This window comes from Lagenorhynchus albirostris, chromosome 14 (assembly GCF_949774975.1).
Source record: "Lagenorhynchus albirostris chromosome 14, mLagAlb1.1, whole genome shotgun sequence".
Classification (NCBI taxonomy): domain Eukaryota; kingdom Metazoa; phylum Chordata; class Mammalia; order Artiodactyla; family Delphinidae; genus Lagenorhynchus; species Lagenorhynchus albirostris.
In genome coordinates, this window is record NC_083108.1 from 60,998,100 (window position 1) to 61,024,656 (window position 26,557).

Sequence of the window (26,557 nt, forward strand, 5' to 3'; positions counted from 1 at the left end):
CTGGTATGTGTGACTGTTTCTCCCCAAGCCATGTATTAATTCATCATTATTATTATTTTAAATTTATTTTAGTTATTTTTTGTTGCTGCACGCGGGCTTTCTTTTTTCTAATTGTGGCGAGCGAGGGCTACTCTTCCTTGCAGTGCACAGGCCTCTCATTGCAGTGGCTTCTCTTGTTGCGGAGCACAGGCTCTAGGTGCGTGGGCTTCATTACTTGTGGCACGTGGGCTCAGTAGTTGTGGCTCACGGACTCTAGAGCACAGGCTCAGTAGTTGTGGCGCACGGGCTTAGTTGCTCCATGGCATGTGGGATCTTCCTGGACCATGGCTCGAACCCGTGTCCCCTGCATTGGCAGGCGATTCTTAACCACTGTGCCACCAGGGAAGCCCAGTTCATCATTATTGATGGGTATGTTTTATCTCTGTCTCCACACACTCACATACTCACATAATGCTCTATGTATATAATACATAATGTACAATATATAACATGTATAATTTGTACATAATATACTGTCTTTATATGTCAGGAAGATGTGTTCACCTGTTCCCTGTAACAGTTCTTACCAGCTCAAGTCCTTATCTCTGAGATGTGTGTTGGCCTTAGGAGCTGTCTGTTCTCTTTTCTGGTCACCCCATTGGTGTGTGTTGTGACTTTCTCTCAAGGTGGGGCAGAGGGTCAGTGGAGAAGGAGGCCACAGTTCTTTCTGTGAGAGAGAGCTCAAGTCAGTGCATGTGTGTCCAACAGTGAGCTGGACATCAAGATGAAGAATGGAGACCAGCATGGCCTTAGGCCAGTGGACATGAACTGGATGCTGAGGCCAGGCTCACACAGGCCGGGCACGTGTGGACTGAGGAATGGCAGCCGCTCACCCTCCTTCTCAGGGTTTCCATTTGTTTTTGTTTGTTTTTAACATCTTTATTGGAATATAGTTGCTTTACCATGGTGTGTTAGTTTCTGCTTTATAACTCAGGGTTTTCATTCTGCTCAGCATTACAGAGCACCTGTTATCACTGGAGCCCTGTGTTTGGTGCCGGGGACATAGGAATGATGTGTATTTCTCGCCTTCAAGGAGCTACCCTGCCTGGTGGAGACCGAAAAGTGGAAAGTGAAATGGGGTAGCAGTGCTGTAAGAGAGGGCTGCGTGTGATGGGAGCCCTGCAGGGCAGAGGCCCAGGCTGACGGTGGCGTGGGGGCCAGGTCCAGGTGAGGGTATTGCTGGCAGGGGTGCCTCGTGGAGATGCTTAGGATTGGCTGGAGCGTGGGGGTCGCAGTGGGAGTGGAGGGAGATGAGAACCGGAAGGGAGGCAGCGGCTGGACTACAAAAGGCCGTGGATGCTCCCGAGGGTGAGCTACATCCTCAAGACAGCGGGGAGCAACTGAGGAACATTGAGCAGGGAAGCAGCCTGATGAAATTTGCATTTCAGAGAGCCACTTCTATGCCCCAGACCTTTGATAAGTGCTCTGGTTATCTCTTAATAAGTACTGGAAATGAACTTCATGTTCTGTAGATAAATAGCCTTTCCTTGAGTGTCTTTTCCACTGATGTCAGACTTCTAATAAACACTGAGTAGGCTTGTGCAGCCAGACTGCCTCATTTTCACATCAGGGGTAATTGTGAAGATTGTCCCTTTCAGCCCAGCTCTGCTGCCTAGGGGCAGGCTCAGCCTTGGAGCTCTGGAGGTTCTGGGGCATTTCTGAGCTCTTGTCACTACACTGTGTCCCCATTAGTCTGGAGTAGTTGGTGCATGGACATCTTTAATACTCAGCCAACACAGTCATCAAATTCCTGATTGTAAGTGACTGTTCACTCAGAGATCTGTGTTGATAACATAGTATTTATCAGTGAGAAATGAGTTTTATATCCTGACCAAGATTCACAGTAAGAAATAAATGTTATATTGTGACCCAGTGCGCACATACCAGTCCCCACATACACACCACTGGATGGAAGTTCCTTCCTTCCTTCTTCCCTTCCTTCCTTTCTTCCTTCCTTCCCTCCCTCCCTCCCTCCCCCCTTCCTTCCTTCCTTCCCTCCTTCCTTCCTTCCTTCCTTCCTTCCTTCCTTCCTTCCTTCCTTCCTTCCTTCCTTCCTTCCTTCCTTCCTTCCCTCCCTCCCTCCCTTCTTTCCTCTGCATTGGGTCTTAGTTGCAGCATGCAGGATCTTTGTTGCTGCATGCGGAATCTTCATTTCAGCATACAGGATCTTTTAGTTGTGGCATGCGGGATCTAGTTCCCTGACCAAGGATTGAACCCGGGTCCCCTGCATTGGGAGCGTGGAGTCCTAGCCACTGGATCACCAGGGAAGTCCCCTGGATGGAAGTTTCTTGAAGCAGTCCTCACTCTTACTTACTAAGATGTACTCTTTCCCTCTGTTAGAAAGTATTGGTTATGATCTACTTCGTTAATTTCAGAGCTCACTAATGGATCATAACCCAAAGCTGGAAAACATTGTCCTGTGAGACAAGGGTCCCCAACCCCTGGGCCATGGACCAGTACAGGTCTGTGGCCTGTTAGGAACCCGGCTGCACAGCAGGAGGTGAGAGGCAGGCGAGTGAAGCTTCATCTGTATTTACAGCCACTCCCTGTCTCTCGTGTTACCGCCTGAGCTCTGCCTCCTGTCAGATCAGTGGCAGCATTAGATTCTCATAGGAGTGCGAACTCTACTGGGAACTGTGCATGAAAGGGATCTAGTTTGTGCGCCCCTTACGAGAATCTAATGCCTGATGATCTGAGGTAGAGTTGAGGTGGTGATGCTAGTGCTGGGGAGCGGCTGCAAATACAGATTATCATTAGCAGAGAGGTTTGACTGCACAGAGACCATAATTATTCAATTACTTGCAAACTCATATCAAAACCCTATCAGTGAGTGGCAAGTGAAAACAAGCTCAGGGCTCCCACTGATTCAGCATTATGGTGAGTTGTGTGATTATTTCATTATATAGTACAATGTAATAATAATAGAAATAAAGTGCACAATAAACAATGCATTTGAATCATCGCAAAACCATCCCCCTGCCCAGGTCTGTGGAAAAATTGTCTTCCACGAGACCGGTCCGTGGTGCCAAAAAGGTTGGGGACTGCTGCTGTAGGAACGTACAGTCCTGGGTACCGGACACTGCTGTGGCGTTTCCTTGTGTGTGTGGGCAGAGCGGAGGATGCAGGGGGACATGTGCATCCGTGTTAGATATCACGGGGAGTCTGAGTTGGGGCTGAATGCAGTTGTCAGTGAGCCCACGTGAACACATTTGAAAACAAGTTTTCACTTTGCCTTTATTCACTTGAGTTGACCATGTAGACTGTCCTGGATGATTCCTGCTGTGCTGATGCTCAGTGTGATAATAATGCTGCCGAGCGATTCCTGTCAGGCACTTAACGTAGACCCTACGTAGTTTAGTGTTTGCATCAGCCCTATAGGGCCACTTTTATATATTATTCATAATGAAAGTGCAAGAGGCGATGCTCTGTCCATTTTCTCTTCTGCCAGAGTGGCCAAGAGAAAGTGTAGAATGGTACATGGAGCTGTCTGCTTTCTGTGACATCAGGACTTGCCTCATTTTTAGATGTGGGCAATGTCTCCTTCATGGTTTTTGGTCCTTCTACCTTTTCTCATCAGAATATGCTACCAAGGTGTTCAGACTAAGCTAGTGGCACCAGGAAGGTTTTGCTCTCCTTGAGAAACCAGGTTTCAATGGAGGAAGTAGAGATGGCTGTTGGGGAGGCTTTCCTCTGGGGTTTGGATGGCTCCTGAATTGCTGCCTGTGTTCATCTCTCTCTGATGCTTATTGGGAACAGTCTACAGAGAAATGGATATTGAGGAGCCAGGTCTGTGAAATGCAGCTAAGACACGGGATGGTGTAGTGTGCACTAAGATCAGGGCCGTCCCCAGCGGCACAGCATTCCATCCCTGCTGCTGCTGGACCCCAAGCCACAACTTGATGTCATCTCCTATGCTTCACTGCGGACTGTCCTAATCCCCTGTGGAAACACTGCCTTCCAGTAGGCAGACCTAGTCTGTCAGAACCTAGATTCAAGGAACTGCTCAGTCAGGGAACAGACATCTTTTTACTAATGCATATGTTTTTATTTTATTTTATTAAAAATTTTTTTATAAAGTATGAATTTTAAAATTTTTAATTAATTAATTAATTTATGGCTGTGTTGGGTCTTCATTGCTGTGTGCGGGCTTTCTCTAGTTGCAGCGAGCAGGGGCTACTCTTCTTTGTTGTGCGTGGGCTTCTGATTGGGGTGGCTTCTCTTGTTGTAGAGCACAGGCTCTAGGCTTGCGGGCTTCAGTAGCTGTGGCATGCGGGCTCAGTAGTTGTGGCTAGCGTGCTCCAGAGCACAGGCTCAGTAGTTGTGGCACACGGGCTTAGTTGTTCCATGGCATGTGGGATCTTCCCAGACCAGGGTTCGAACCCGTGTCCCCTACATTGGCAGGCGGATTCTTAACTACTGTGCCATCAGGGAAGTCCCTTAATTTTTAATTTAAAAAAATTTTAAAATTGAAGTATAGTTGATATACAATGTTATGTTAATTTCTGGTACACAGCAAAGTGATTCAGTTATACATATATATACATTCTTTTTTTAATATTCTTTTCCATTATGGTTTATCATGGATATTGAATATAGTTCTCCATGCTATACAGTAGGACCTTGTTATTTATCCGTTTTATATATACTAGTTTGCATCTGCTATTTCCAGCCTCCCACTCCATCCCTCCTCCAACCCCCTCCCCCTTGGCAACCACAAGTCTGTTCTCTATGTCCATGAATCTGTTTCTGTTTCATAGATAAGTTCATTTGTGTCATATTTTAGATTTCACATATAAGTGATATCATATGGTGTTTATCTTTCTCTTTCTGACTTGCTTCACTTAGTATGATAATCTCTAGTTGCATCCATGTTGCTGCAAGCATATGTTTTTATTTATGAGGGGAGATTCATTATAGGATTCCTTAAGACATCAGGAATTTCTATACAGGCATACCTTGGAGATATTGCAAGTTTGGTTCTAGGCGACCACAATTAAGTGAATATCACAATAAAGCAAGTTGCATGAATATTTTGGTTTTGCAGTGCATATAAAAGTTATGTTTACTCTAGACTGTAGTCTATTAAGTGTGTAGCAGCATTATGTCTAAAGAAACAAGGTATATAACTTAATTTAAAAATACTTTATTGCTAAAAAATGCTAATCATTATCTGAGCCTTCAGTGAGTCATAATCTTTTTGCTGGTGGAGGGTCTTCCCTCAGTGTTGCTGGCTGCTGACTGATCAGGGCAGTGGTGTTCAAGGTTGGGGTGGCTGCGGCTATTTCTTAAAATAAGACAGCAATGAAGTTTGCTGCATTGATTGACTCTTCCTTTCAGGAACGATTTCCTTGTAGCATGCAGTGCTGTTTGACAGCATTTAACCCACAGTAGAATTTCTTTCAAAATTGGATTCAGTCCTCTCAAACCCTGCTGCTGCTATATCAACTAAGCTTATGGAGTTTTCTAAATCCTTTATTGTCATTTTGACAGTCTTCACAGCATCTTCACCAGGAGTAGATTATATTTCAAGAAACCACTTTCTTTGATTATCCATAAGAAGTAACTCCTCATCTGTTCAAGTTTTATCATGAGATTGAAGCAATTCAGTCACATTGTCAGGCTCCACTTCTAATTCTAGTTCTTTTGCTGTTTCTGCCACATCTGCAGTTATTTCCTCCGCTGAAGGTTTGAACCCCTCAAAGTCATCTATGAGGGTTGGAATCAACTTCTTCCAAACTCCTGTTAACATTGATATTTTGACCTCTTCCCATGAATCATGAGTGTTCTTAATGACATCTAGAATGGTGAATCCTTTCCAGGGGGTTTCAGTTGACTATGCCCAGATCCGTCAGAGGAATCACTGTCAATGGCAGCTATAGCCTTATGAACTGAATTTCTTTTTTTTTGATCATTTATATTTGATTTGATTTGATTTTGATTTAAAAAAAATTTTTAACATCTTTATTGGAGTATAATTGCTTTACAATGGTGTGTTACACAATGGTGTGTTAGTTTCTGCTTTATAACAAGGTGAATCAGCTATACATATACATACATCCCCATATCTGCTCCCTCTTGTGTCTCCCTCCCACCCTCCCTGAATTTCTTAAATAATAAGACTTGAAAGTCGAAATGACTCCTTGATCCATGGGCTGCAGAATGCATGTTGTGTTAGTAGGCATGAAAACATTAATCTCCTTGTCTGTCTCCATCAGAGCTCTTAGGTGACCAGGTGCATTGTCAATGAGCAGTAATATTTTGAAAGGAACCGCTTTTTCAACAACTGGCTTAAAATATTAGGTAAACCATGTTATAAACAGATTTGCTGTCATCCAGGCTTTGTTGTTCCATTTCTAGAGCATAGGCAGAGTAGATTTAGCATAATTCTTGAGCACCCTAGAATTTTCAGAATGGTAAATGAGCATTGGCTTTAACTTAAAGTCACCAGCTGCATTAGCCCCTAGCAAGAGTCAGCCTGTCTTTCGAAGCTTTGAAGCCAGGCAATGACTTTTCCTCTCTAGCTATGGAAGTCCTGGATGGTACCTTTTTCCAATAGAAGCCTGTTTCATCTACATTGAAAATCAGTTGTTTAGTGTAGCATCTTCATTAATGATCTTAGCTAGATCTCTGGATAGCTTGTGGCATCTTCTATATCAGCACTTGTTGCTTCACCTTGCACTTTTATGTCATGGGATGGCTTCTTTCCTTAAACCTCATGAACCAGCCTCTGCTGGCTTCAAATTTATCTTCTGCAGCTTCCCTACCTTTCAGCCTTCATAGAATTGAATAAAATTAGGGCCTTGTTCTGGATTAGGTTTTGGCTGAAGGAAATGTTGTGGCTGGTTTGGTCTTTTATCCAGACCCCTAAAAATTTCTCCATATCAATAGTAAGGCTGTTTTGCTTTCTTATCATTCCTGTGTTCCCTGGAGTAGCACTTCTCATTTCCTTTAGGAGTTTTACTTTTGCATTCATAGCTTGGCTGATTGTTTGGTGTAGGAGGCTAGCTAGCTTTTGGGCTCTCTTGGCTTTCGCCATGCCTCCCTCACTTAGCTTAATCATGTCTACATTTTTTTCTTTTGCAGTACGTGGGCCTCTCACTGTTGTGGCCTCTCCCCTTGCGGAGCACACGCTCCGGACGTGCAGGTTCAGCAGCCATGGGTCATGGGCCCAGCCGCTCTGCGGCATGTGGGATCTTCCCGGACCGGGGCACGAACCCGTGTCCCCTGCATTGGCAGGCGAACTCTCAACCACTGCGCCACCAGGGAAGCCCATGTCTAGCTTTTGATTTAAAATGAGAGATGTGTGACTCTTCCTTCTACTTGAATGCTTAGTGGCCATTGTAGGGTTACTCATTTACCTAATTCTAATTCTGTTGTGTCTCAGGAATTAGACCTGAAGAGAGGGATGGGGGAACAGTGGAGCAGTCAGAACACACACAGCATTTACCAGTTAAGTTTGCCATCTTACATGGGTGTGGTTCATGGCGCCCCAAAGCAATTGTAATAGTAATATCAAAGATCACAGATCACTGCAACAAATATAATAATAATGAAAAAGAGTGAAATACTGCAAGAATTACCAAAATGTGACATAGACACGAAGTGAGCAGCTGCTGTCGGAAAAATGGTGCCAATAGACTTGCTTGATGCAGGGTTACCACAAATCTTCCATTTGTAAGAAGTACAGTATCTGCGAAAGCACAATAAAGCAACACGCAATAAAACGAGATATGCCTGTGTTATGTTTAAAGGGCATTGGATTTAGCCCAATTTTATACTCTGTTCTAGACTCAGCTCTGCATGACTTGTGGTATCTGAGCTGTAATTTCTATTTACATGGGACGATGAGTTGAACTGGATGATATCTTAGAGCATTTTCTCTTCCCAGATCCCACAGTTTTGTTCCAGTGTATGAAGTCAGATTAGTTCACCATGCAGTTCCCCCTCTACGTGTGTGTTGTTGAACTCAGGGGGTGTTTCCACGAGCAGTAGCCTCAGGGCCTTCACAGGGTAGACCTGCCCTCATCCTCTGCCGCGGGTGCATGGGAGTCAACATAAAAGGTGGTGGTGGTTTTTTCTGTTTAGCCATAGTTTTACCTACCCTTTGAGAAGAAGGGAGAATTTGTCAGCAGTATCCTTTGCTGAATATTAGGCTAAATTTGGAGGGAAAATGCAAATAAAAAAGCCTTGCCCTTGAGACTGTTAGAATCTGTGAAGGAGATGTGATAAATGAAGAGCACAGAACACGGCAGACCATCAGATGTCCATCAGTAGAGGCCGCGCAGGGCTGGGGTCCCAGGGAAGCGCGGGGACACTCGGGCTCCTGAGAGCCCAGGGGCTCCTGGGGCAACGGGAACCGGATCTGAGACAGATCCAGCAGCCTCCCCCACCCTCCCCGTACCTGAAGCTGTGATGAGGAAGTCGAATGAGACATTCCCCCCAAAGAGGCAGTGTGCCGTCAGAGGCCGTGGCCTGGCCGCTGCTTGTCTGACTGAAGTGAGTCTCGCTGTGACGCGTCGAGCTTGTGCTGTGTGGTCTGCACTGTGAAGACAGTGTTGGGTGTAGGGACAGAGACTGCGGGCCCTGCAGACCAGCTGCAGTCCGGCCATTCACAGGAAGTGTTGCTTCTTCACGTCAATAGGGAGTAAACTCACGGACCCAGTGAACACCACCGCGGATTCTCTGGCCAGTGTCTTGGACTCCCAGGGTTCAGGAAGCAGGGTGTGAGCATGTCTCTGCATTTATTCCCAGCTGTTCTTATCCTTTTTAATGGCGCAACAACTTGATAGCCCACACCCCAGCGGTGTCCTCTACTGTGGCTGTGTCACCTGTGGTTTTGTGGGGGGGTGTTCATTGTCTTTTAAGCAAGTGCAGAAATCCCTATTTCTGACTTCATTTTCTCATCACAGCACTTGTCACACTGGCTTCATGTGCTTTGGGAACTTTACTAAAAACAACTGAGTCTCGAAACTAACTCATGTTTATTTTAAAGTTTATGTGTGACATTATACATGCATGTATAAATAAATATATGTATATTTTTGCCTCATGGGAATGAAAATGTGTGTCACAGACTGTGTGTGTGAAGTTTTCTTTGGCGGCCCGCGGTTACAGGGCTGTGCAGACGCTGAGCTCTCTTTGTTGCTTGTGTGCTGACTAATCAAAGAACTGATTTTTTCCCTTTTACATGTTTAGAATTGGAAGATTACTTTTCAAGTAAGCTACAACATAATTCAGTGATTTATAGCTGGATTCTTTGTTCATATTTTAATTTTCAAAGATTGGTATATGTTATGCTTTTCTTTCTTGGCCACGCCGTGTGGCATGCAGAATCTTAGTCCCCCGACCAGGGATCAAACTTGTGCCCCCTGCACTGAGTGCAGAGTCTTAACCACTAGACCTCCAGGGAAGTCCCTATGTTATGCTTTTTGAAGAAAAAGATATAAAATGTATTAAATGAAACAAACTGAAAGCTCCCTTTTTATATATAAGCAAAATGGAGATTTCTTAAAATATTACAGAAAATCAGTAGCTTGCTTTTGAGTAACACACTGGCATTTTATGTGGTTTAAAACTATTTTGTGGGTTCAATATTGAAATAAATGTTACTTTTGATTACTCTGCATACTTTTAGCTGAAAAGTGAAGTCTGGCTTGTTTACTCTGTCTTTTTGTTTTAGAATAGGGATTTTAAGGCTAGCTGAGCTACTTTATAATAATTGTACAGTTTTTCAAAATTTTCATTTCTTTTAAAATATGTGAACACTTCCATTCTTCTTTGATGATACATCTATATTTATAAATATTCTAACTATTTACACATTTTCCACCACTAGTGTAATCCTCAACTACGTAGAATTTGCTTTTACCTTTCTTCGAGGAATCAGATTTAGAGGAGGCAATCATGTTTTCCCTGATGATTGTACATAAATTTTGACTATTCTGTTACCTTCTTATCCACACAGGATTGTCTCTGGAGGCTGAGAAAACAGGCAGAGGGAGGGTAATATGAAGCATGGCTCAACTCCTCTGTAGGCCCTGACCCCAGAGCTGTTTGCCTTTGCGGCCCAGCCCAGTGTGGACTGATGGCTGAAGATGGGAATAGGCTGCCCCATGGGAATGGCTTGAGTCTTGGGTCTGTGAGAAGGTTCTACAGCCAGACTCACTGGAGTCTAGATCCTGGCTACTCAGATGTGGCCCAAGGACCAGCAGTATCAGCATCCTCTGGGAGCTGGTTCGAAATGCAGACCTGCAGACCCAGAATCTGCATTTCACCAGGGTGAAGCCAGACTCACTGGAGTCTAGATCCTGGCTACTCAGATGTGGCCCAAGGACCAGCAGTATCAGCATCCTCTGGGAGCTGGTTCGAAATGCAGACCTGCAGACCCAGAATCTGCATTTCACCAGGGTCCCCTCGGGTTGCATGACTGCCTCAAACTTCAGGAAGCTCAGGTCCAGATCATTGGTGTCCCAGACGGCTGAGTATCAGAATCACCTTTGGAGCTGGTTAAAAACTACAGAATCCTATTCCCAGCCCCCTGAGAGATTGATTCAGTAGGTCTGGGGTGACCCAGCCAGATGTGGAACTGCTGGTCTGAAATGGATCACTCCTGGCTGGTGAGGGCCCTTTGAGAGAAAGGGTGAATCACCTTCTGAGTGTGCGTTGGGAGGGACCCACGTCTAGCCTGCTGTGAGCTTCCCTTTCTCTGGGCCTCCATCCCTGAGTGGACGTGTCACTCCTGAAGAGCCCTGGAGGCCTGCAGGCCACTGGACCAGCGTGCCAGCCACCATGTGCAGCTCACCTGATGGGAACACAGATTTACAGGCACTCCAGCTACCCAGCCTCCATCCCCTTCTCTTCTAGTTCCTATGGAAACATATTGCAGGGAAACTGGGCACAGTGCTATCTTTACTCTGTTTTGGGGATCTGAGGTCTGTTTGTTACCATGGGAACCAGAAGGGAAAGGGATGATAGTGGAATAGCTAGACTGCTTTTCAGTCTCAACAGCAGCCTCGTCCTCACACACAACCCTCTTCTGCCCAAGTGTACCTCTGGGCTCAGGGCCTATGTGGTTGAGTGTGGCTGGGACTCACCCGGGGACGGTGGGTCAGGGAGGGGAAAGACAGGGCTCATAGAACACCCTTGAAGGTGCCAGTCGCTTCATTTTCTCCTAGGCCACCATTTCTAGGTATTGGTTTAAGTTACTGAAGTGTCACCCTTAGCTATTATTTCTTGTATGGTTCTGTTGAACTTAACAACATGTTTTTATTCAGAGGAAGTGAAGAGATGAGTCATTTCAATAGTGGTGATTTCTCTGATGTGTGGAATCCCTACGGTTGGTGGATGAGCTGTGAATGTTGCCTGGCTCGTGTGTTGGGGTGGAGATGAGGGCCTCGTGGGGTGAACAGTAGGGCCAAGTCAGATGGAAGTCTTGACCTGTGGTAAGGAAAAAGAAGCGTACCTGATGGCGACCTATTTAAATAATTGTTTGAAGATGAAAATGTTAAATTTCAGTCTAGCACGCCCTAGATTTTAACTCTGAGCGGTCGTCCATGGAGTGGCATTCAGTGGACCCCACCCGCTTACAGCCCAGTCGACTGACCACACCATCTACACGGCTCCCAAGGGTCTGACATCCAGGGCAGTGTTGCCCCTGCCCTTCTTCCCTGCTCCCCGTTCCTCCCTTTGCTGTGTTTTGAGGGCCTGTTGGGTGTTCTGAGGCTGTGTCCATGCTGTTGTGTATTTTCTCAGCACCACTGCCTTACAGCTACATTAATGTCCCACTTGACAGATGAGGAGACGGAGGCTCAGAGAGGCTGTGTAGCCTGCCCGGGTAGGGTGGCAGGCTGCTCAGCAGAATGGTCATTCTGAGCCCCGTCTGTTTGACCCCAAAGCTGTGCTTGCTCCTCTGAGCACAGCACCTCTGTGGAGTGAGCGGCTGTGTCAGAGTTTGTCAGCCCCGACCCTCATTCTCTCTCTATCGTGGCCTCTGACCCCAGCCCAAATAAACAGGCAGCTCCTTGCTCTTTGACATTAGTCTTGTGTATTTACTTACGGTTATTTTACTATTTCAAATGTATTTATCAATGGATTCAGTTTTTCAGTCAAAACAGGCAAAATTTAGTTTTGATGATTGCATGTTTCCTCTAGGGACATTAGGGGGAACACTGGCTTAGAGAGAGTGTTTGGGTTAAAAGCAGTAATAGCTTGCCGTTCTGTGAGGAGCACGATCACATCCTCCTCCTCGCTGTTAGAGGGCACAGTGGGGGCCAGGGGATGGGAGGTGCTGCTGTGATTGTGGTGAGGCCTCCTGTTGCCCCCCCCACCTCCACCCCACCACTGCCGGAGGCTCCTGAGGGCCCACTGCAGAGCAGGAGGGAATGGGTCACTTCCTACTCATTGGCTCCAGAGGGGAAGGGAATAAATAAGGGCTGGTTTTAGAGGGAAAGGAAGAACTGAAAGAAGATGCTCTTTTCAATGGGAAGAAAGTTGCCGGTCATGCTGACGGGGCCGCAGAGTACTTAGTCCTGCAACACCATCAGACACTGGCCAAGTATGGGGAGTGATGAGAACAGGAGCAGTGATGTCAGGCTCCAAACTTGGTGCTTAAAATTTCCTCCTGCAAGGGCTTCCCTGCTGGCGCAGTGGTTGAGAGTCTGCCTGCCGATGCAGGGGACATAGGTTCATGCCCCGGTCCGGGAAGATCCCACATGCCGCGGAGCGGCTGGGCCCGTGGGCCATGGCCGCTGAGCCTGTGCGTCCGGAGCCTGTGCTCCGCAACGGGAGAGGCTGCAACAATGAGAGGCCCGCGTACCGCAAGAAAAAAAAAAAAAATTTCCTCCTGCTGCCCAGAGCCCTGTGGTTTTCTTGGGTGGTTTCATAGGAACTCTCTTGTCCAGATCTGATGGTGGACACGTTAAACAAACAGCTTCACTCAGTGTCAGGAACACTGACATGGGCTTGGTGCACTGTTCAGGGTGGGGTGGTTTCTGTAGCGGTGGTACGTGCTCTGAAGCTGCAGAAACTCAGCGGACTGCAAACACACAGGCCTAGGTGCTGCGGGGCACCGTGTCAGGAGGGCCAGTCCTGTGTTACAGGAGGTACGTCTCCCCCACTGGGGACGCTTGGTGGGACACATGGTACCTGCGGTGGTGGCTCCCTCATGAATAACACCTGTTTGCTTCTGTTGTGACGAGCACACGCGTGGGCCTTTGTTACCAAGGCAGCGGAAACTGGTCTGATGAGCCCTGTCTGCTTGGCTGGAGGCCTCCAGACACACGGGGTTGGGTTGTGTAGTCCCATTACTCAAATACCACTCAAGCTCTCCCCTGAATTCTCTGCCCCTTCAGCAGCTGCTCTTCAGGACAGGTGCACTGTCATGGCCCTGCCCCATCCAGCCTTCCAGGAGGCCGGGAAACTCTCTCAGAGTTTCCCTAACGGCTGTGGAGTTGGGCACCGCTTGTCTGTGGCTTAGTGTGCTGGGGCCTTTCCCAGAGTGGGAGCTCGCTCTTGTGCTCCACTGCCACCCAGAGCCCCTGTGTCACACTCTCAGGCCAGCTGCTGCAGTGACATCAACTCCAGGGGCCAACCTCAGACTGTACCATTTTGTGTTGTATCCTTGGACGTCTGCTGAAATGTGTCCTTGGGCTTCTGTGATCAGACTGAGTTGTTCCACCAGTGCTGACTGGGCTAAATGAGTTCTGCTTCCAGAATTTGGCGTGGCTCCCGTGGTGGCTTTCTGGGTTGAATTCCACGTCGTCTTGGGAGGCTGGTCCAGAGATGATCTTTGAGTTCTCTGTGAACCTGTGGTCTGTCTGGGGCAGTCACAGGGTCTTCCTCCTCCTCGGATGGTGGATACGTGGCGTGTGCTGCTGCTTCTGCTTCCCTTAAACGAGAGAGGCAGCGGGGTGGTTAAGTGGAAGGAAGTGCAGGTCCTGAGAGGGTGCAGGTGGGTCCGCGTCCATGAGCTCTCTGCCCACCTCCTCTCTGCAGAGCTAAGCGGGCTCCTCCTCAGTTTCGTTGTCTCTCTGCCAGGGCACCGGTCACTAAGCAGCCCTGTGTGTGTGACCTTCAGTGCACCTGTGTTAAATTGGCCTCTGGTCGGAGCCTCGTGGGCCCCAGTGTGGGCAAGTGCCTATCAGGGCTCACAGCACGCATCTCCCTTCTCCCATGTCTGTCCCGGACCATGTGGACCTTTCTTTGGAAACATCTAAGAAGAATATTATTGGAGTGTTCAGTCCACTACCACCCACCTCAAACAGGTTATTGAATTGTAATATAATGTGGAAAGTTTTCTTTTTCCTAGAGAAATATATTTTTCAGAAAATGAATATGAGCATACAAGGCAAAGCTACTTGATGAACGTTTAGGTATCCACTGTGTGATTAGAAAGCAGATGTGGAGCTGATCTGGGGCTTCGTGCACAAGGGACACTTAGGAAACGTTTGCTAACACGAGTGCCTGGCATTGTGCAGATGGTTCGTTTCTGTAGGAGCACCGGCTGTTTCATTGTTGGTCATTATATTAGCTTTTCAGGTGCCAGTGGCCCTGTTCCAACACTTCCTGTCATGCAGAGGGCACTTGGTGAGATGTCCTCTCTGTGCAGAATTTCATTCTTGAGGCCTTGGGAAAGCTTCAGAAATATACATAAAAGGACTTAAAAAGTCAGCACTTTACAAAGGTACAAACCAAACAGGGTGAAGGACAGAAGAAAGGCAGATTGGACCCTGCATGGTTATTTTCTAGTAAGGAGGTGTAAAACCTGGGTCAACTTTATTTATTACCATCTATTGCTGTTTTTAAAATTTGATATTTCAATATGTAAACATTTAGAAAAATTGAATATCGAGACTCTTTTTCCTTTTAAAGACGAGTTTCTTTTTTGTCATTTGTTTAACTAAATAATAATAACAAAAGGTTATTCTACCACATTTCATACCAAATACCTCACCTACACATTTTCTTTACTTTTGTATCCTTTCCCTTTTCTTCCTTTTATTAACTTTAGCTGACGTAGGGTGTTTGTGAGCTTTGTGAGCTTAGATTTTTATCTGTCAAGAACTTAAAAAATATCAAGACAAATCATGTGAGGAAATATGAGGTCGAATGCTCTGTCGTGTCCGGCTGGGTGAGATGGAGCTGGAGGAGGGAGGGTGGGCCATGCTCTCCAACCCTGCATCAGGCATCTGCCCAGGTGCACTGTTCTTTAACATTGATTGGAGACCAGTGTTTTGTACATGGCCCCTCATTAAATGCACAATAAATCTATGAGTGTCATTGTTGCTTCCACTCTACAGATGAGGAAGTTGAGGCTCAGAGTTAAGTAACTGCCAGAGTTGCATGTGGCCTAGAATGAGGTGCACCCAAGGCGGTCTGCCTCAGAGTCTGGCCTTTTGTCCTCTGGCCTGTTTGCATGGAAAGCTCTCTTCCAGTGTGTTTTAAGTGGTGGAGGGTTGGCCTTGCCTGTGCTCCAGACGCCCAGCCTGACCCTCCCACAAGGAGCACCCTCCCGGTGTATATGCCCTGTGGCCAGCAGCCTCCTTGGTCGCAGGCCCTTGGTGCTTCGTGCAGCTGAGGCAGGGCAGAGAGAGTAGAGTGACAAGGGGGTGACCCAGCTGAAGCTCAGATGTGATTCAGTGCAGTATAACCAGCATTTATTGGGTACCTGCTGTATGCTAGTCCCCATGGACAGTGCTGTGGATGCAAAGATTAGCAAGAAAAGGTTTCCGTTAGAAATACCTCCATAAACAGAGATAGGAGAGTGCAGGCACCTCAAATAGTGCCGTGCTAGAGTAGTGACCCCACAAGCAGCTGAATGAGAAGATGCAGCTGTGTGGTATTCTTTAGGCCAGAGAGCAGGGAGGAGGTCACGGGCAAGGCACCGGGGTGCAGGTGCTGGCCCAGCAGCCCTGATGGGTGACAGGGGTGCCAGGAACATGTGCAGGGAGGGTGGAACTGTGGGCCCATGTTCCCTTCTGCTCTCAGCCCCCTTTCCTTGCTGTTCATACTCGTTACCCCTGCAGGCCCCCCTTTTCTTGGCCTGCCATGCCCATTGTAAGCTGGTTTTATCTGAAGAAAATTGGGGTGGAGGAGAGAGCTAAGTGCTAAGCAGAGCCGGTCTGCATCCCTCACACCAGGCTGGGAGGAGTGGCCTCTGCTCAGCTGGCATCCACTGTCGAGGTGACTGTGACGTGCTCAGACTAGGTCAGGGGACCTCCGGTCAGTGCACGTCCGCCCAAGGACTCTGACTCTGCCCCTGCCCCAAGGCCCTGGCCCTTCTGCGCCTTCTCTTTGGGGTGTATTGGTGTCATGGGCATGGCCCGATCTGGGCCTGGGAAAGTGGGTATCGTTTCAGGATCCCCTGAGCCCCACAGGCAGGGGTCCATGTGTGCCCTGTGCCCCTTTCTCAGCTTCTTCCTTTGACCAGTTTGCGTCTACGGGAGAGCCTGGAGCTTGGGCCCAGACTGACACCTGGTTCTGGTCCAGCTTTGCCCTCATCCTACAGTGTATTCCCTCTTCTCCCTGGGCCACCGTCTCCTCCTCCATGAAATGAACGGCGACCCCATGGCCTCCCCCTGCCCATAGGTAGTGTGAGGAGGTAGTGGTACCTGTACTGATTATTAGGGGCAGTTTTCCTACTTAATTATCTGGGGGAAATGTTCTCCAGCTTGGTTTGAGTAGAGCTCAGACTGTAGATTCTTCAGGTTTTATCAAGTGTCAGATTTTCGAGGTGACATTTTAAAGGATGGTCTAATAGAATTGCTACCTTCCCTGTTTGCATCTTGTGTGCATATTTGAAGAGGGTTTTAGATTTTGTACTTGCTTCCTGAAGTGGTGACCTGAGTACCTGGAGCCCATTGAGCTGCCCAGGGCTCGATGGCTTTGAGGTTGTGTTATAAAAGCTGCAATTGTCATACACCCCAAATCACAGAAATTAAGAGCAGTGAGAAGGATCTGTACCGCTGTGCAGATGGCCCTTTGTCTGAGTTGTTCTCAGACTTGGTTTCTGTGCAGATTTTCTGTGCTGGTTCACAGTGTCCTTTTCATGCACATCTGTCCTGTCTCCCTTGATTGGAGACATGAGCACTGGGGCCTGCTCAGATCAGAAGGGACCTCGAGTTCTCACCCCTCATGGTGCATGAGGATGTGGTAGCCTGGCTGAGCCTGGCCCAGGGCAGGGCAGAGCCAGTGGCTGCCATGAGGAATACCTAGACTGACCGGCACTTCCCAGGTCTGCGTGTCTATCCACAGGGCGGAGGGCTCCAAGCTTGGGCAGAAGCAGACCCTCAGGTTTCTTGTCCCACTTTTCCTCACCTCTGTCTCGCTCAGAATCCATTGCCACTTTGACCTTAGGTGAACAAGCCAGTAGTTGAGTTTTTTCCAGTAAGCAGTGTGGCACACTCTCAACCTATTTCTGTTTTCTGAGTTTTGCAACAGTGTCATGGTTTGTCGGGGTTGGGACCATCCCTTCACCTCTCCATGCTCCTTCTTCCGAGGGTGGAGCAGCGCCCGTCCTCAGACAGGTGGGACCTCTGCGGCCTGGAGCCTGCGGCTGCTCAGTCTGGCAATCACCCAGGTGGCTGTCACCTAGGTAACCAATGTATCAGCGAGGCAGTCTGTCCATGGTGCGAGGAAATCAGAAATGAAACTGCGGTATTGATTCTTTTTTTTTTTTTTTTTTTTTTTTTTTTGCGGTACGCCGGCCTCTCACTGTTGTGGCCTCTCCCGTTGCGGAGCACAGGCTCCGGACGTGCAGGCTCAGCAGCCATGGCTCATGAGCCCAGCCGCTCCGCAGCATGTGGGATCTTCCTGGACCGGGACACGAACCCGTGTCCCCTGCATCGGCAGGCGGACTCTCAACCACTGCGCCACCAGGGAAGCCTACGGTATTGATTCTTTATGCACTACACTTATACTAGTGTTACTAGATTTTGAGAAAAGGTTGTTTGACTTCTCTGTTGAGTTGACCTCTGTGCCCAGCGTGTGACCCTATGTTTCCTGAATCGCAAGTCTTTCCGCACTGAACTTTCATGATAGGTGTCATCTGTGGAATGCAGTTCTTTTCACTCCCCAGTGATTCTAGAGAAGCTCTGTGTCGTATGAGTTTTTGTGAACAAGTGGTAAAGCAAACGTATTCCTATACAACTTATTTGGTTAGGTTTCGTGGGCGTTCATGTTTTTAAGAACGTCCCTTGTTGTGGGGGTGTTTTTCCCTTTTGTGTGCTCTATTTCCTTAGTAACTGTTGCTCCATTATGGGAGGGACTTAACAACATGTTTCAAGTGCAATATTGAATTAATTTATTTCCTGGTTAGTCCTGCCCATCTTCCCAGTGTAAGTAGAACATGTGTGTGTGCGTGTGTGTGTGTCCATATGTCCATGACAGGATGGTGGTAGTGTGCTTGCTGTAGAGGGGCTCTTGAATGGGTTCAGGGTTACTCTGTGACCTTGCATCCTGGGTAAGTTGCCTCTTTCTCTCTTTATTTTTCCTCTTTTCCCCCCTAGATTTTCCTGATTTGAGCATTACCAGCGTTAAGGCACTTCGGTTTAGGAAACTACCTGAGATTCAGAAGTAGCATGGGAATAACAGTGGCTGGAGGGGCAAAAGACCAGGTGTTAGTCCCAGTTCCTGAGCGCTAGTTTGGGACTAAGTCATGTAACCTCTGTGGGGCTAGAGTTTTCTCTGTGGCTTGAGAGGATTTAGAGCAGTGACCTCCATGGTCCTGTGCTGGGTACTTTGCTGTGAAGTGTGAGTGCAGGGGAGTCACTGCTCGTTGTCCTTGTCTCACCTTGACTAGTGGGGTGGTAGCAAAAGCCTTGCCAGTTCAGAGGCTCAGAGCCAGAGGTGTAAACAGCCTCTCAGCCCAGGGATGGCATCCATCAGCATGGCTCGGGGCAGTGGGTTGGTTTGCAGGGTCTGCCGAGCCTCTCTGTGTGCCTCGTCCAAACACCAGCAGCCTTGGTCCACCCATCCATCGTTCAGTAGACTCGTCCTACTGACGTCCACTGGGCACCAGGCAACGCCTTAGGTGCTCAAGGGAAACGTCCCCGTGGGGCTTACAGCTCAGCGGAGAGATGGTGCTGAGCGATCAGCACCCCTGCATGCAGCCACAGCTGCGGCCAGGGCCAGCGAGCCAGGTTACCGGGCTCTGCATTTAGTCCCAGGGGTGGGCGAGGTGCCACCTCTGAGACTAGAAGGTAAGCAGGGCCCTCGAAGGTGGGAGGCAGGCAGGACAGCGATGTGTTCAGCTTCTGCGCCTTTTTCCTGACTCTTGGTTGGCTGCCGAGCTGTGAAAGCCGACATGTGGTACCTCTGCCAACTCTAGGTCCCAATTACCCACCTGTTCTCCAGCCTGCTGGATCATCTGTACTTTCCTCCTGAGCATGGCTGCCTGGCCCCGTTCCCTTTGGTCAGTCCCTCGCTGAACAAAACAGACTCCAGGTTCTGGGGACCCGCTCCTCTTTTTTGTGTGTTTCTAGAAAGGGTATCTTATCTGTGTTGTTAGTGGTGAGAAAAAAACATTTTATGGCAGTTACAGGTTCACTTTCACTTGAAAATTGCATATTAAGGAGACTCCAAATGTATGTAGGAATATGCACGTCATCAGTTAATGAAGATAATTAAAATAAATTTTGGCCCTTCAGCCTGTATTGGGAACCACACATGTCATGCTCTAAACATCCAGGCCAGGACCATGCCCAAGACCTCAGGGGGAGCTGTTACACACCTGTTGTCTTCCCTCTCTTTTAGAAGTAAAGTTAAGTATTGGTGAGTGTGACAGAGACAGTAAGAGAAAAAAAAGAAGAGTTTGTTGTTTCTTCTATTTCTATCCACATCAGCCTCAATCTTTCCCATAGCCTTTTGAAATGTATAGCTTGGTTTTTTAAAAAATTGTGGGAGCATGCCTTTTGCAATGAAACAAGATAATTAAGCAAAACCCTTCAATAAAACAACAAAAACATCACCACACTTTAGTTTGTCTTTGAGTTCAGGAAAAGAGAACAAATACAGTCTAGTATTTCTGTGCGTTGAAAGCATCATAGAAAGAGTAAAGAGAATCAAGGTTTTAGGGCAGGTGGGCTTTCATTTTTAACTGGCAATTCCATTCCCTAAAGTAGATAACTACAGTGCACATGGTCCTTTACTCTGGATGTTGGTGTAGGACTTTGGGACATTGATAACTGTACTGGTCATTTGATACAGAATGTTTAAATTCAGAGAACAAACATTTTCTCACATTTTCAAGCACTTCAGAACCACCATTTACATAAATGATTTTTAATTAAATTTTTTACCTATTCATTAAACTTGAGGACTCCTACTGGGCTGCACTTTATTAACTGAGATTGTTACTGCAAGTACATGAAGGCAATGCAGTTGAATTTCTTTCTTAATGTAATTAAGGTGCTTCCTTAATCCAGTAGGGCTTCCTTCCAGTTAGTCTGTATTAGTGATGTTTTACTTTATTACCTTATGTTTACAGCAAGAGGGCTTTAACAGAGGGTTCCTTTCTGTTATGTGCTGTTTTCTTAAATTTTTTTCTTTTCTCTAGTTTGATGGTGAAAAAGAGGAATAAAGTTACATTTTTAAAAAATTAGCTATAAATTGTTTAGGATGAAGTGATAATAATGGAAAAGGTTCCTTTTCTCTAATACCAGAGATTCATATTTGGGATTCTATTTTAAAAGTCTGGTCCTATGTAGAGAATGGACTTGAGGACACAGGGAGGGGGAAGGGTAAGCTGGGACGAAGTGAGAGAGTGGCATGGACATATATACACTACCAAATGTAAAACAGATAGATAGTGGAAAGCAACCACATAGCACAGGGAGATCAGCTCGGTGCTTTGTGACCACCTAGAGGGGTGGGGTAGGGAGGGTGGGAGGGAGACGCAAGGGTGAGGAGATATGGTGATGTATGTATATGTATAGCTGATTCACTTTGTTATACAGCAGAAACTAACACACCATTGTAAAGCAATTATACTCCAATAAAGATGTTAAAAATAAATAAATAAATAAAAATAAAATTGAAAAAAACAAAAGCCTGGTCCTTGGGCTGGTGCAGTGGTTAAGAATCCGTCTGCCAATGCAGGGGACATGGGTTCAATCCCTGGTGCGGGAAGATCCCACATGCCACGGAGCAACTGAGCCTGTGCGCCACAACAACTGAGCCTGTGCTCTAGATCCCACGTGCCACAACTACTGAACCCACGTGCCACAACTACTGAACCCACGTGCCACAACTACTGAAGCCCATGCGCCTAGAGCCCATGCTCCACAACAAGAGAAGCCACTGCAATGAGAAGCCCGTGCACCACAATGAAGAGTAGCCCCCACTTGCTGCAGCTAGAGAAAGCCCGTGCACAGCAATGAAGACCCAACGCAGCCAAAAAAAAAAAAAAAAAAGTCTGGTCCTTTGGACTTCTAACATTCTTGTAGTTAATGTTGCTAGTATAACAACATTAAAATATATGATAAGTATTTGTAAAATGCTTTTATTATTATGGGATATGTAATATATATGGAACAGTTTATATTGATAGATTAAATTTGCTTTTCCTTCCTATTCTTTTAAAAAAATTATCACTGACCTTTTCTTCCCACTTAAGAGTCACTTTAAAAAATATATTTATTTATTTATTTATTTGGCTGCACCGGGTCTTAGTTGGGGCATGCAAGATCTTTAGTTGCAGCATGTGGGATCTAGTTCCCTGACCAGGGATCGAACCCGGGCCCCCTGCATTGGGAGCCCGGAGTCTTAGTCACTGGACCACCAGGGAAGTCCCAAGAGTCACTTTGTGAAACAGCTCAACCCAAGTCCTTTCTGGCGTGCTGACAGCAGTGGGCATGAACCTCAGATCCCACTTGTAAGACCTCAGAAAACTGCTTAGGAAATGGATTTCTCCTTCAGGTGTCTGTGGCCTAGGGTAGCCTGGGGAGTACATTTGAATGCGTGTGACCTTTGTAACTGTTCCTAGAATGGCTCAGAGCAGCTGGCCCCATCTTGTTTTGGGTGCAGGAGTCCCCCCGGCCCCCCACCCCTTCTCGGGCAGCAGGAGAAGTGCTACACATGCCCCACTTCCCACACAGTGTGGTCATGGGCACAGCTCTGGGGGCTGCTTCTTTTTCTTTTTTGGCTTCTGTGGGTCTACTGAGTTTCATGTTCTACTGGTCATCAGGAAAATGATCTCTTTCTTTTTAATTTCAGCAAGGGGAGAGGCGAAGCATAGAGAGCTGCAGATCAGACCCTCCTGAACCCCCCAGAGCAAGTGAGACCCCTGGAGAATGCTGGCTTCCAGGCGGCTGAAGGAGTCCTTCCTCTGAGGTGGGTAGGCCGGTGTCCGTGGGACAGCTTCCTCGCTCCTGGGCCCACCATGGCCTCCACTCTCTGGCTAGACGGCTGATGTGACTGGTGCCCCAAGCGTGCACACTGCTGGACTGGGTGCCGTCCCAGCTACCACCTGCTCTCAGAGGCTGGGAGCAGGGCAGGTTGGTGTCCGATGCTACCAGAAACCAGACAGGCAGAGTGATGGCCTCCTGCAAGCTGAGATGGAGGTGACCTGAGGCCTCCTGGATGTTCCTGGTGACAGGACAGCTGACAAGTTGGAACACAGGCCTGCCGGGGAGCAGTATGCAGGAAGCTGGCTTTCAGGCCACAAATGCTTTCACAGGTGAGAATCCGCCACTTAACTGAAAACTTTATTTCATCTCTTAGTCGATAGGTAATAAGATACCAAACAACTCTATGAAATGAATATATGTCTACATTTAGGAACTGAAGCCCACACAACGTCAAGGGGCTCAGGCTGCCGTGGTGACTGATTTTGGCAAAACTTTGGCATGTTCTCCTTTTCTGTAGAGAGGAATTTGAAAGTGCATCAGACATTTTACGATTCTGCTTTGTTGAGTTGTAGGGCGCACATAGTATCTGGCGAGCCACCGTTCCTTGAAGAAAATCCATCCCTTGCAGAGCGGTGTGTTGGGGTGTCTTTCTGTCCAGAGCTGGGAAGACTTGGAGGGAATAGTTATGGCTGATGAGTAACCTTTCCCTCTGCGTCGTTAGTTTTCTTCCTGAGACTCGCTCGTGTGCAGACGGTAGTGGGGTGGCGACTCTGAGCACTGACCTTCTCCTGTAAAGGACTCGTGGAGAAGCCCCGTGTCACTCTTCCACGTGGATGTTCTCCCCCCAGGTCTGATTTGCTCCCTTCACAGGGAACCACTCAGTCTGGCTGGTGCCCAGAGCCAGGGCTTGAGCCACGGAGCTTTTGAATTTGGATCCTGGTTCTTTGTCTGATTCACTTAACATCCCAGGAAGCCACTAATGCTTCTGGGCCTCTGCCTCCTTATTTATAGAATGTGGGCCGTGAAGTTGAAGGACCTCGTGGAATCCAGGGAAAACAATTTTATGTAAAAAGAGTTTTGTTTTTTTTTTTAAAGGAAGGATGATAGGAAAATTACAAGAAGTGCCTGTATTCTCTGGCCCTGTGAATCCTAAAAGTTGGCAGGTTTTCCAGTCGTGTGTAGCCGGCAGCTCGGGTTGCTGGGGAGAGAGCGTGGGGCTCTTCCTCCCTCCGGCTGGAGCTCTGCTGCTGATAGTCACGTGTTGTTCCTGCTCCCCTGGCTGGTTTGACAGTGAATGTGGTCACGTGCAGCTCTCACAGGAGAATGAGGGCTGGAGGAGCCGGGCATGTGTAACAGGGGACCCCCCTCCTGGGGGCCAGTTGGGGAAGGTCCCCCAGAGTGGTCAGGGCCCAGGAAGACGAGTGAGATGGCTGTTTCAGAAGAGTACGTGGAGCCCAGCTCTCTAGGCCCTCCTCAGCTGGCCAGCCCAACCGGAAACCCCCCCTCCGGTCCTCCCTAGGGGTCGTGCCTCAGCTGTCCATCCCAGGAGCTGCAGCCCTGGGATGCAGCTGCCGAGAGAGTTGCCTGTGAGGCCATGGAAGGCAGCTCGTAAAGCAGCTCCAAGAGGAAGAGGGAAGAAGAGAAGGAAGAGGGTGGGACAGAAAGAACCTGAGGAGGGGCACGCAGCTCACAGTCTAAAATGTAGACGAGCCTGTCCCCACACTCCTCAGCTGTGTTACTGCCCCCGCAGGGGTGAAGAGCGTGCCCCGCCTAGCTCCCGAGGCTCCCAGCTCACTGCCGGTTTCTCCTAGGTGGTCAGCTCTTCTGCCTCCTGGGAGGGGAAGCCCCCAGCCCGTCGGGGGGCCTTGGGATAGTAGGCGCTAAAGAATGGAAAGCAAGAATGGTTCAGCCTAGAGAACTGGGGGTAGTTAGGACAGTGCCTGCCCCGTTAGTTCAGGCCCAGGTAAGTGGTTGCAGTTGTGACTGTTCCTGCCCCAATTGTGGGCCATGCACACTGCCCTCTGTCAGCTCTCCACACACTTGCCCTGAGCCACCGTCTTGGAGCTCCTCCCCAGCTCTTATTTTCTTATCTGCTTTTAACTCATAGTTTTCCCAAGAACTCTGTTTCTTTACAAGTTTGGCCTTGTCCCAGCTGTGTCAGCCTACCTGAATAATAATCATACTACTGGCAATAGTGAAACGATAACTGTGGCTGACCTAATGTTCTAGCTGTGTTGCCCCGCCCTTCTTCACCGCAGCTCTGAGGCCGGTGTTGGTGTGCCGGTGTCACTGCGCAGGGGGCACACTCAGAGTAGCCAGGAGTTAGATTGAGCCGGTGGCCTTTCCAAACCTCCTAGTGGTATGTGTGACCTTGGCTGCACACGGGGGTCACCTGGGGAGCCTTACCACTGACTGGGTCTCATTCTCAGAGATGGGAAGCTAACTGGTCTCTGCTCACTTAGTCCTGCTACGTTAAGGCTGCATCCTAACGAGCTCAGGTGCTTGGGGCACAGGAAAGTCTGGGAAGCACCGGGAGCATCGTGGGGCAGGTGTCAGAGTTGAGGGGCAGGTTCCAGAGTCAGTTCTTGATAAAAGAAACCGACTTGTCCTTATTCCTTCAACAGGAATGATTGAATTAACTAATCGGCCCACCCTTCAGAAAGCTGTTGAGTGCTGACTGTTATTTATCAGAGCTGGGTACACCGGGGCAGTGGTTTTAGCTTCCCAGTATCTCTAGGAAGTAACAAGTGATAAAAAGAAGGAGACCTAAGTGATGGCCTTCTCTCGGGGTGGGTCCCTGGGGACTCAGCTTACGGATTTGTTCTCTGTCTGCTCTTCGTCATTCTTTGTCCGCATAGTTGGTAACAGTTACTTACGGTGGCGTAGGATGAAGGGGCTGAACCTGCATCCCTGCCCCGCGGGCGGGTTGAGCTGTGGTCTCAGATGGAGGTGAGCAGGGGGCTTCCCCTCCCCGCCTGATTTACTGTTCTTATGTTTTTTGACTTTAGTCTTTCTTATCCCAGGGCAACTGAAAACTATCATCTTAGCTTCTGGAATTGAAGATGCTAATGAAAAAAGTCTTGCCTTACGTATCTTAAATGATAAAGGGGTTAAGGCATTTTTCCTTGGCTTAAATCTTGTTTTTGCTAGACAAAAGTCACTATACAGTTAACCATACCTCCACTGAAAAAAATTTATCAGTTTGTATTTTATGTTCTGATTCTCTTGGAAGTAGGGGTGGGAGGGGCTCCAGATTTCTTAGGATGTAAGGAAGGGCTTAGCGGCTGCAGTCTGGCTGGGAGGGAGCCTGGGAGGCCTGTGTGAAGCTGTGTTTGCATGGCAAGTCCATGCTTGTTTGGAGCGTGTGAAATTACCTTGAAGGTGGTAGAAGCTGGGAAGTCCCCTCCCCCATGCACTGCTGGCTGCCTGCCCGCCCACGTGGTTAGAAGTCCCCTCTATGTCTTGCTCCCTGTGTGCATGCAGGTGTACCCACGTGGATACGTACTGTAAAGTCAGCTTTCTAATTATGATTTTCTTTGGCTAATCCTTGCATACAGGAATTTATACATTGTTTTAAATTTTCTCAGCACATGTAATTTAGAAATTATTTTAATCACTTAGATACTATTCTTTTTTTTTTTTTTATTCTTTTTAACAAACTCAAGTTTTTCCTTTTACAAGTAATGCCTGCTCATTGTAAGAAAATTTGGAAAGCACAGAAAAGTTGAATGAAGACAAATACTTGGCCACACACAGTCCTGCCATATGAAGCTTTCCCATTGTTAACATTCTGGCTTGTGTCCTTTCAATCTTTCCTGTGCAAGTTTCTTCTTACAGAACTGTGTTCATAATATATATTCAATTTTGTAATCTGCTCAATCCCTTTTAACTTTACATTATGAGTATTTTCATTATAAGTTTGATTTTAAATTGTTGCATAATATTCTTTTATGTAAGTGTACTTGAGTTTCAAAATTGTGCTCTTATTGTTGGATATTGCAGTTTTGGACAGCTTTTATCCTTATAAATAATGCTTTGGTGAACACCTTTGTGCAAAAAGCTCTTCTGTATATTGGGCTATTTCCTTTGGATAAACTCCCAGAAAAAGAATTATTGGGTCAAAGATGTGAACTTTATTAGGGTGTGTGTTTGAATTTCTGAAGGGATTGGTTGGT

The 26,557-nt window shown here is 47.5% G+C and overlaps 1 protein-coding gene across 1 annotated transcript in view; it reads left to right on the top strand.

The window, feature by feature from the left end:
• The window catches only part of LDLRAD4 (low density lipoprotein receptor class A domain containing 4), a 311,146-nt gene that overhangs the window by 124,805 nt on the left and 159,784 nt on the right, over positions 1 to 26,557 (top strand). The window contains 1 exon segment of the mRNA XM_060121625.1: positions 22,249 to 22,711. Coding sequence (XP_059977608.1) covers positions 22,615 to 22,711 — 97 coding nt within the window. The 5' untranslated portion in view covers positions 22,249 to 22,614.